This window comes from Gigantopelta aegis, unplaced genomic scaffold, assembly GCF_016097555.1.
Source record: "Gigantopelta aegis isolate Gae_Host unplaced genomic scaffold, Gae_host_genome ctg2053_pilon_pilon:::fragment_2, whole genome shotgun sequence".
Taxonomy (NCBI): domain Eukaryota; kingdom Metazoa; phylum Mollusca; class Gastropoda; order Neomphalida; family Peltospiridae; genus Gigantopelta; species Gigantopelta aegis.
In genome coordinates this window covers 1-12,168 of record NW_024532836.1, presented here as the reverse complement: position 1 = coordinate 12,168, position 12,168 = coordinate 1, and the positions used below count along the sequence as shown (strand labels likewise).

The 12,168-nt window shown below is 35.4% G+C and overlaps 1 protein-coding gene across 1 annotated transcript; it reads right to left on the bottom strand.

Annotated features, from left to right (window-relative positions):
• Nucleotides 1-6,160: 6,160 nt before the first annotated feature.
• On the bottom strand, nt 6,161-10,884 carry LOC121391290 (sodium- and chloride-dependent glycine transporter 2-like; the record flags this gene model as incomplete). Its single annotated transcript, XM_041522970.1, has 4 exons — nt 6,161-7,176; nt 8,098-8,265; nt 8,868-8,968; nt 10,788-10,884. Coding segments are annotated over 4 exons (492 nt in total), but the record flags the coding sequence as incomplete, so codon positions are not given.
• Nucleotides 10,885-12,168: the final 1,284 nt, after the last annotated feature.

Genomic DNA, 12,168 nt, shown 5'->3' with positions numbered 1-12,168 from the left:
GAGCGTCCACTCATGGTACGGTGGGTCGTCGGATCGATCCTGCCTGGTAGACCCATTAAGCTATTTCTCGTTCCAGCCAGTGCTCCACAACTGGTGTAACAAAGGCCGTGGTATGTGCTAACCTGTCTATGGGATAGTGCATATGAAAGATCCATTGCTGCTAATCAGAATGGTCATTAACCATATGTCTAACACCATATAACCGTAAAATAAAATGTGTTGAGTGCGTCGTTAAATAAAACATCTCTCTCTCTGTGTCTCTCTGTCTCTCTCGTTGAGAAACGTCCCATTCTTCTCTATTATGACATCACAGTTCGTGGGACACTGTATAAATTTATTGATTGAAACATATATTATTGCTTTAACAAATGGATTAGACACATATTTTTTTCTAACTTACTAGGCCTTCTGTAAACCTCTATATAACAAAGACTTTACAAAAGTCATCTTTATTAGCAGGTGGTCGTTATATACAGATTAAAATAAATGCACTGGTATACATAATGTAGCGCTTGAAGTGCCCGTTATTGATGTGTGGTGGTTAAAGGTGGCCTTTATAAAAGTTCCACCGAACATGACAGTCTTGTTCACACTAACATTACTTATATGGTGCTGAACATGGTACGAGAGTAATTTTATTCAACAGTGCTTTTTCACAGTGCAATATTGATTTGATATCGAGTTTTCAACCACTAAGTTGATGCTAATAATGAAACATTTTAGGGGATGCTACAGTGGGAATAGATCCTGTAATCCTTCCGAGCAAGTGACACATGGGCGGATCCAAGGGGGGGGGGGGGGGACCAGGGGGACGCGTCCCCCCCAAAAATTGTTCAAGTGCCCTCAAAATGTCCAAGTGCCCTTTTTGTTTATAGAATTTTTTTTTTTTTAAGTAAACAATAATTATATTGTAGATAAATGAAATCAAGATTTTCGTGTACATGCGCAAGCTTGCAGATATGTGTCTGTGTTATTGAGTCTCAATGGGGCCCCATTGAGGTTCTAACGCGAGTGACGCCAATTTACTTCATTATTGCTAGTATATTATGACGTAGAACTGTAGGAATTCATATTAATTGTAAATATCAAAACTTGTAGTAAGGTGCCCTTTTGACGAGTCAATGTGCCCTTCTTTTTTGGTCCCCCCCTAAAAATATTTCCTGGATCCGCCCATGTGACACTATATGTGAGCTAAGTGTATAACCCCAAAAGGACAAAACAAGACATTTTTATTACAACGTCAATGTAAATTATGGCATTTGTGGTTGATGAGTTGCGTCATTTGTCATTGTGACATTTGTGGCGTTCAGTGTTGTGACATTTGTGGTTAAGACCTTTGTGACATTTGTGGTCGATCGTGTAACATTTGTGGCAGTAACATTGCGACATTTGTGGTCGTTGCGACATTTGTGAGCACTACACTAGTGCTCTGTTCTTTTATTACAAAATCGCCTCGCGTTGTGTTTGAAATCAGCCATACTTAAAGGATGGTTGTACCGATACGCAAACGTCGCATGCTGTGTTGAGTATTTTGTTTAATTTAATTTTTTTTTGTATTGTAAACATAGCTGCCAGCTCCGTCACAAAGATATAACACAATGTCATTATTAGCAAGGATGATTCATATTTATTTATAAGTCTTTTATTTCGTTTATGTTCATCTGGGTATGAAACAATCATCCGCAAACGTATGTGAAAACGGTTCCGCTTATTCACACAGTTTGCGGATGATTTTTGTTTTGTTCATATGCTGGCGATGGACATAAAATAAATAACAGACAATCCTTAAATCTATATCTCTATCTACCTATATATCTATCTATCTATATCTATCTATCTATCTATCTATATTAACCCGGTTAATAATGGTATGCAAATTTGAAATGTTTCTAAGCCATGTGTTACTGTGAATGGGTCACTTGTTTACAAACCAACAAGACCTGTATATCTGAGCGTAACGTTTTCAAAGATTTAGTTAAAATACGTGACGTCAACCTAATTTCGGCTAATCGTGATGACGTCATATTACCAATGGCGGCTACTTTAGTACTGTGATTTACTAAAACTTTATTTAAAATGTTATTTTATAAGTGTTAAATAGAATTCGCTACGCGTGTTTTTTAATATGTAAAATATCAACCTCGTTTAGTAAAACGGTATTTGTCTCGATAGAGCCGCGACAAATACCGATTAATATAAACTCGGTTGATATTTTTTCATATTAAAAGACACTCGTGACGATTCCCCTCTCTCTCTCTCTCTCTCTCTCTCTCTCTCTCTCTCTCTCTCTCTCTCTCTCTCTCTCTCTCTCTCTCTCTCTCTCTCTCTCTCTCTCTCTCTCTCTCTATATATATATATATATATATATATATGTTGTTGTGGCCGCGTCCCAAGGATATCAACAAAGTCCAGAGAATACAAATAACATCCACAGATGACAAAGCCGAAGTGTTCCAGTTTTCAGAATTATAAATTTATTTAAAGGTGATGAGTAAATGAAAATAAAGTTAATGTTCACAGGTAAGTTTTTAACATATAGATAGATCTCTTCCTTTCAGCTCTAGTTATATGAAACCAGTGAGGACTGTATCTCCAATAAATGTAAACAGCTTGTAGTTGCTTATAAATGTTACGTCCATACAACAAGTTAATTAAATAGAGATGGTAAGTAAATGAAATTTACTTTAAAAATATAAGTTAAACTTATACCAGTGTCAATTTAAATGTATGCAATGTAATAAAGTTGTAAAATATAAGTTAAAGTTATACCAGTGTCAATTTAAATGTATGCAATGTAATAAAGTTGTAAAATACAAGTTAAAGTTATACCAGTGTCAATTTAAATGTATGTAATGTAATAAAGCTGTAAAGTTGGACAAGGGGACATGCTTTTAATGTTTGCTTGTCAGACCGCGAACGAGCAACAGAACAACTACCCTGACGTCCGTTGACGTCAGCCTTTTATACTTTTTCATAAGTACCACGTTACGTCATAACAGCCAATCAGAAATTACGTCACGCTAGAAGAGATCTACCTTTACAAAATAAATATTCATTTAATAATTACGTTATGCACACAATTGCTCATTAAATAAAGTAATTGCTTTTTGGTCCAGCTTCCGTTTGCAGTTTACAGTTTGTAAAGGCACACTCTAAATCCTAAGAAACTTCAACTTTTGTAAATACGTCAGTTTAGCCCATAGCAAAAGCATTACCAACTTGAAATAATTAATTCTGGGAATTTGTAAAGTGCATAAACATAAAATTAACATTTCTTAATTGCTTTTTTTAGTCTAAAATTAGCGTAAAACAAATTTACAGAAAAAGCCTTTAGAATATTTATAAAAACGACATTATTAACCAGGCACAAAACACGCTAATTTTGCATAGCAAATACACTGGGAATTCCAACTAATAATACAAACAAATTCTAATGTACATAAACATTTGACTATCATTACACAATTGCTTTTTCGGTCTAATTTCAATATAAAATAGTTTTAATGAAAAAGCCTTTGGGAATATTGTAAAAAAGACTATTTACTAGGCACAAAAACACGCTAAAGTGCATTGCAAATACATTGGGAATTTGAGCTAATAATACAAACAAATTCTAAGGTGCATAATCACGTAACTATCACTACACAATTGCTTTTTTGGTCTAATTTCAATATAAAATAGTTTTAATGAAAAAGCCTTTGAGGTAATTATAAAAACAGCATTTTTAATAGCGTTGTTTACAAACATTGTGTACCGATATATCTGACCTTGGCAACCAGTATGTGTAAACAGGTTCTCAGCGTACAAGGATATAGTTCCTAAAAGCACTAATATTATAGTAATCAGTTTAACAGTTATTATCTCGCTTAATTAATAAAATGATTTGCCATAGTGTACAAACAATCTTAGGATAGAAAATAGCTAATCGATCGTACAAGTTTTGGAGGAAAATAAACTTTACTGAAGGGCAAGCTCAACCCCGGCAACCATGTCAAAACAGTCGATGAAACGGAAATTTATCCCAGGTTTATTTATGAGCCCATGGGATGTTTTCAGTGTGTAAGTACACACACTTTGCAATTAAGGAAATATTTACGTCAATAATATTAATGTCAACGTTGTGTCATAGCTTTTATAAGCACAGGAATCTGAAAATTAAATAAAGTCGAAAACCGCAATGCCAAAACACGGACTTCAAGCATTAAATTAATACAGTTAGCGATCGTAAGATACTAATATCCCATAAATAAATTACGGCAACTATTTACAAACATAGTTTCATGCACTATACACATATTATTATGAAATACAATTAAATGTAGCTTGCATTGTGCATACAAACGATCACTAATAACAATAGTTACACAACTTCGTTTTTGTGTATAGTGCGCGACACGACAAATTGCACTACTAAGAATTTCATTAAACAATAACTATAATAAATGGCATAGTTCCAGACATTACAGAATACAAGCAAATATGCAAATAATTACTACTAAATGTAAAAATAAATATTCTGTTTTGTCCAATATTAAAATTACTTGAGAAAAGAACAGGTCACAGCACAGAGTTGAGAAAATTATTGGACAGCCATGACATATATATATGTGTGTGTGTGTGTGCGCGCGCGTGCGTGTGCGTGCGTCTGTGTGTGCTTGCGTCTTTGTGTCATGTGGTACATTTACAAAACAAAATTCAGAATGTGTACATTGGCCGGACTTTAGCTGAACATGATTACAAACCTTTTCTAATTTGATCCGTTTTTATTGCTTTTTTTACAGGTGTCCAGTTTGAACGTCAGTCAGACATCAGCTGGACATCATCCTACCCACTTGACAGGCCCTCCATGCACCAGTGTGGCAACACGTGCTTCAAAACCGACACGTGTTTTGCTTTTGATTACAACTTTCAGTCTCACGAGTGTCATCTGGTTGACACCAACACATACATCCCTAAAGGAGAACCTTGGGTGTATTTTGGCATCACTAGACTGGACGAAACGTCTGACTGTCCTTAAGTTACTTTATATTTTAGTTTTATGGATAACAATTTCCCACAATTAGTCTACAACATTGTCGTTAAACGTAAATTTATTGTGCCAGTGCCATCAATTTGATCAAAAGAACGTGCTTCGATGAGCGTCACCAATTGTGCAGGATATGCTCGCCTTGCGCGAACACCTCGCATCATCACGTGTTCGACATAGCTTTATGAGTGCATGCCATCACAGACATCTATGCATATATTCACTGAGGTTTGTCTTACTGAGGTTTAGATTTGTTGAAAGTGGCAGTCCTCCACACCACAGACCAAAAATATGTACTTGGGGAATAGCAGTTTACCTGTTGGCCAGCATATGATATTGTTTTGTTGTAAGTCAGGACATTGTCAAAATATCTATTTGATTCCTTTGTGCAGATAAAGCTGATATTTAAGACAGTAACTAGTTGTTTTTTGTCCTGCATAATACGACAAATAAATGAAATGAATAGTTTTATTTCACAACTTTACCGTTGTACCGAGTAGTAGGTGTGTATTAAAGGGACATTCCCGAGTTAGCTGCAATTGTAAAGATGTTATCGACTAACAGGCGTTTTAACGATTATAATTACATATCAAATATATTTTTCTGCATAAAATATTAGTGGCTGTATATTAAACGTGTTTCTGATCGTTCTACTACTTGCACTATATTAAAAAGAATACAAAATCCAGTTAAGACGACCAGAAACACATTAAATATACAGACACTGATATTATAAACAAGAAAATTGTAGAAATATTTTATTAGTCGGAAACATCTTACAATGCAGCAAACTCGGGAATGTCCCTTTAAATGCATATTGTCTATAATGTTGTCACTTAGAATATCTCTTCACCAAAACAACATATTTCGTATTCATACATTTTATAACATACTAAATGCAAAATAATTTATAATCATTACATTGTAACATCGCATATTTTGTAAACATTAGTTTGCTGATCATAACTTTGGCATAAGTAGTTCCCTCGTCCAAAACTGGGTAATGGGGGTAATTATTTTACACCCTTAACATTTGGTGAAGTCCAAATATTGTGCATCGTTTATGTTCATTGGCTTAAATTTTTATGCTTTTGATACAACCCCCCGCCCCCCCCCCCCCCCCCCCCCCAAAAAAAAAAAAAAAAAAAAAAAAACAATACAAAAAACAAAACAAGAAAAACCAACATATTTCGTTGGGTACTAAAAATTCGTAGATTGAAAAGTTAGTAACATAAATTCGTTTTATATGTATACATGTATTATATTTCCGTTGTCTTCATAAATTCGTTGACAGCACAAGTCTACAAATTACACGAAAAAAGAAGTGATTTCACACTAATTTTGACTTCCTACGGGTATGAATTATGTAGCGAATTTAACACGAATTACACTAAAATTAGACCACCACCTAAAAAAAAACCCGTGACTTCAAAGTGGACTTCCTGAATAACATCCGGCTGAAAGTGTGGTTAGCAAACTTAATTATACTAACAATCTTATCATTGGTGATAAATGTGACATTTGTTCAAAGGGAAAAACGTTTTATTTAGGCAATTCATGTATGAAATTTTATTTTACTGAATATCATTGTATCAAGTAGCCTTGTGTTTGAAACATGTATGCGTTGCATGTACTACAATTTTGTGCGAAATGGTGGTTGTAAAAATATTCTGTAATATGGAAAATGACCCATGGAAGGTTTCAAAATGTACTTTTGTGCGAATCGGATTAGAATAGAATTAGTATCGTTTACAGCTGTAGAAAAGCGGATATTAATGTATTTTAACAAATTTATTTACAATTATTCACTCTGAATCCCGTTACATTCTGTCTATTAAAATGATAAATGTCTTTTTAAAAATTTATTCACATTTTGACAGTCTATTTTGCGAATTAATGTTATCGTGAAAAAATATATATTAAAACATTCCCGTTTCTTTTTTAAATGAGCAATGCCACACGAAGAAACAGCAATCACAATTTAGATAATGGAGAGTCGATGCCAGGACATTAAATGTCTTGTTTTATCGAAGGCACAAATGACAAATATTTTCTTTGAACGTGTTCTGTTGTTTCTTTCTGTACTCCGGTCGAGGTAACAACTTGTTCGGAAGCCAGTTTTCTGATGGAGAAATCGTCTTGACAATGCGCTGAAACAGAAAAATATAATATTACAAAACAGGGCGGATTTACGGGACCAAACCGACTCCTCACCACCATTTGACGATCAACTGAACCTTACCAAAAGTGTCCTTGTTGTCCTGCAATAGTACCCGATAAAGCTATGTACAATATCTTTGAGGTATTGCGAAAAAGAAGGAAGGAATGGTTTATTTAACGACACACTCAACACATTTTGTTTACGGTTATATGGTGTCTGACATATGGTTAAAGACCACACATATATTGAGAAAGGAAACCCGCTGTCGCCACTTCATGGGCTACTCGTTTCGATTAGCAGCAAGAGATCTTTTATATGGACCATCCAACAGACAGGATAACACATACCACGACCTTTGATGTACCTGTCGCGATACACTGGCTGAAGCGAGAAGTGCGAAAAGGAAGTCCAGAAAACAAAGTTACCTAGGTTCAAGGGTCATAACTGTGAAAAATGGGTTTATCGCCACAAATGTCAAACTTGATCTGTAACAGACAGTAAAGCTATACAAAACGAATTCAGTTGAATATCTTTAGACATTGCGACAACATCGGTCTGGAAAACAAGTTTTCGCATTTCCAAAGTTGAAGGGCATTGGCAAATCACACTTTAATCTTTAGCAGTATATGATAACGCTATACACAAAATTTCAGATCAATATTTCGTGGCATTGCGAAAATAATGTCCGGAAAACTAAGTTTAATATTATCACTGGACCCGGGAATAATCCAACTAAAGCTCTGTGGCATCAGATTTAGGATTTGTTTTATTTATTTTGGACACAGTAGCTGGCTACTATTTGGTCGTCGATGATTGCCGAATGATTGCCGAAGTATTACACACAGTCCCCTCCAACCCTCCCCTACAACATATCAATAACAGACTGAAATACATGTTATAATAATCTTACCGCCTTCAGTGACCCCTTCGCTTTAGCGAGTTCCCAGATCATGAACACGGGTATCGGCGCGATCGGAATCGCAGCGTAGATCCAACCAATGATCGCAATGTAGTACGGATACTCGTACTTCCCGTACGTCGGAAGTGTGTACTGCACAAGCGTCGACACTATAGCAAACTGGAAATGGATATCGCAAAATAATATTCGCTAAATTCAACTTTAATTTAGTGGTGTCGTTAAATGAAATACACTTTATTTATGATATCTTTAATGAGAAACATTTCTTTTAACAGCAATATTTAAAGTTTGTTTTGTTTAACGACACTACTAGAGCACATTGATTTCTTAATCATCGGCTACTGGATGTCAAACATTTGACAATTTTTTACTCGTAGTCTTAGAGGAAACTCGCTACATTTTTAAAGTTGGAGCAAGGGATATCTAATATGCACCGTCACACAGGACAACACATACCATGTGGCGCACTGGTTGGGACTGTGGAAAAGCCAACCGGAGAATGGGTCCAAAGAGGTGATTCTATCCTATGACACAGGAACCTCAATCAAGCGCTGTGCCGATTTAAGCACACTGGCAACATTTTGCTATAGTCGCATCATGTTTGGTATAAATATGGGCGTCCGCACAGGTAATAGGGAGGCATATATATAATATGAATATAATATGAATATAATATAATATAATATAATATGTATGTATGGAATGCAACAATATGATACGGTTTCCAATCATATGGCAGTCAATGTAGTAAGTAATCTTACGCTGAATATCAGTGGTGTGACGTAAGTGAGGCTGACTTTGAAGAAGATGGGGACTTTCCTTCCTATCATGAGCTCCAGGTCCTCGTCCAGTCGCTGGAATCCTGCAACAAGACAAACAGCAGATCACGAGGAGTCAGGTGCCTCGACTAATCGTTCAACTCTGAATAGTTTTATGGTGCATAGTGGCTAAGGTGGTAGGTACTGGGTTCACACCCAGGTACCGGCTACCAATCAGAGCGAGTTTGAAGTGCTTCATGAGATGGGGAGAGGCCGGTACACCGACAAACAGCTCAGATAACTGATGTATGTGACCAGAACAGCATCACTGAACCTTAATTATCTAATATTAGAAAGTTTTGTTTGATTATTACGAATACATACCAGTGTTTGGACTAAATTGATATGAATTAGGTAATACACAAGTGTCAGAATAAAACTGATGGGTTACGTTTACCATTTGGTTTAGCCTTAGAGTAAACATTCTGGTGTACTTTATACTCTAGGGTATTGTCATGTGTGGCTGAAGATATGTCCAGGAGTATACTCACTGGTCGACATCGGATATTGGTATACATCTGTCACACACACACACACACACACACACACACACACACACACACACACACACATATATATATATATATATATATACATGTATATATTTCTCTCATCCTCAGGTATATGGAACAGAGCTATCCCATGAAAGAAAGCCATGTAATAAAATTCTATCTTACATGGGATATCACGCGCTTGCGTTTAACATGATGTTGTTGGTAATATATGATGTCATATTAATATGACGTGGTGACCTGAGATCATTAGACACAATTTTAAATTAACAGTTTGTTATTAAAACCTTCATTTTAAAAGCTACCTTGTTAATTTGTAGTGTTAAATATTATTGAACACGTGAAACAAACACGGCAAATACGATAGTTTAGTTTATTTATGATAAAATGGTCAAATAAAAAGGTTACTTGTTTAGCCATCTTTGTCTGTTCGTGTAAAATAATGGTTTATTTACCGAATAAATGAGAGAAAAAAGACTCCATCATATGCGGTCATGTGGGATAGAAAAAGTACACCCTGTGTGTGTGTGTGTGTGTGTGTGTGTGTGTGTGTGTGTGTATATCTTGGTACCACGATTGAATTACAATAATAAAATTATTTTAACATATAATTTAAGTTATAACTAATAAGTAAGCAATTATAGACCTATGTTTAAAACTTTTAGCAAACAAATACTCTAGAGAGATTCTTCTGAGTAAACAATTCAAACGTTGTTTCTGACTGTAAGTATAACTGGTATAGCATTCGCCGTACATTGTCGCGATTTGTCGTACAGTCGCGATTCAAATGTTTGATGAGAGAAATTCGTTATGTGTTCTGCTATGTTAAAGTTATATGAACTTCTACGAACTTGAATAAATATATGAATAAAATAATAAATGAATGTTTAATAACACCCTAACACAAACATACACATCGGTTATTGGGTGTAAGTATATTAATATGGTTATTTAAATTAAAAATATAACTATAGTTATATACAACCACAGTATAAAGAGCTGTGGGGAAAGTGGAACCAACAGTAAGTCATTAAAAAGACAAAACTTTAATAATTATTTTCTCTAGTTGTGCCAGCAAATATGTCGCTATCAGAGTATCAATATTCGGTGTCGGTCCCACACAGTGATATTGTGGCATATAACACCACTATATTACTATTTATTTCTCAGTCAGACAGCCCATAGAATTGTCAAAATCTTAACATATTAATGCGATTGAAATGACAATAAAGACTATTTGCACACGCTAATGGTCATTTTTGTCTTCGACACAATTTTCGACATGATGGTACTATCTGTCTCAATGTTGAAAACATGCCCGATATTGCTACTTTAAATAACCACATCTCACCATATATCCAGGCCACGATGATGCACTCCATGATGCTGATGATGAGGATGAGGGCGACGACGTACCAGTCAACCAGTTGGAAAATATAGATTCCAGCCTGAAAAGAAGTAGCTGTATTAGACACAATGATGACCTGTATTATAAATAGTTAACGTCCATACTACTACCATAATGTCCATAATAATAATCAGATCATTACACTGGAATGATTTCTAGTACATGTACATCCTTTCCGTTTTTAAAGCATGTGATTAATCGTCCGAGAGACTTTCTGCCAATACTTACTGTAAGTCCAATCAACTCTTTATGGTCAGGATTGTTTTCAGCATATGAAACACAGATTTTGCTGGACCCCGCAATATGATATAAAGCCTACGTACGTGTATGTAGCACTGAGTAACATTTCATATTATTCCTTCTATGACTTGTTGCTGTGTACGGGTCAGGACGTAGCCCAGTGGTAAAGCGCTCGCTTGATGCGCTGTCGGTCTGGGATCGATCCCCGTCGGCGGGCTCATTGGGCTATTTCTCGTCACAGCCAGTGCACCACGACTGGTATATCAAAGGCCGTAGTATGTGTTATCCTGTCTGTGGGATGGTGTATATAAGAGATCCCTTGCTACTAACGGAAAAATGTAGCGGATTTCTTCTCTGTGACTATGTCAAAATGACCATATGTTTGTCATCCAATAGCCGATGATTAATAAATCAATGTGCTCTAGTGGTATCGTTAAACAAAACAAACTTTTGTTGCTGTGTAGTATGTAACTATATAAATATGTCACATAATGTGTATGTATGCATATGTCTTTATTTTCATATGTAATATTATTATTATATTTCAATATAATTATTATTTCTCTGTATAACCACGCCAAAATGGATATATTGTATGATATGTAAATGTGGAAATTCATGAAACAAATTATTTAAAAACCCCATTTAATATAAGAATGCATACATATGATGGTTTTGCAGTTGAGACTTTGTCAGTCGGTACCATCACAAACTAGGTTATTACAGAAAGTGTTTCTTGACATAAAAATTATGTTCTCTTTCTTAGTTTGTTTATAAGCCATATAATCATATTACTTTGACTTGACCCATTTAACACTGAGTCTAACCTTTGGCACAATTTTAGCATAAATTTGACCGCATCAAATCATAGTCCCACTTCATATTTCATTGTTAGTGATATTTGGAACCATTCGGAACTATTTATCATGGCTGGAATTGCCATTGTTTCACCTGTTAAGACATGTCCAGCTGGTTGGTAACAATTAATTGTGTCATTGGAAGTAATGACGTAACTGTCCTGGTTCAGACGAAGACAAAAGTGACGGTGGTAGATGAAATAACATATTTTAATTACGGTTATATG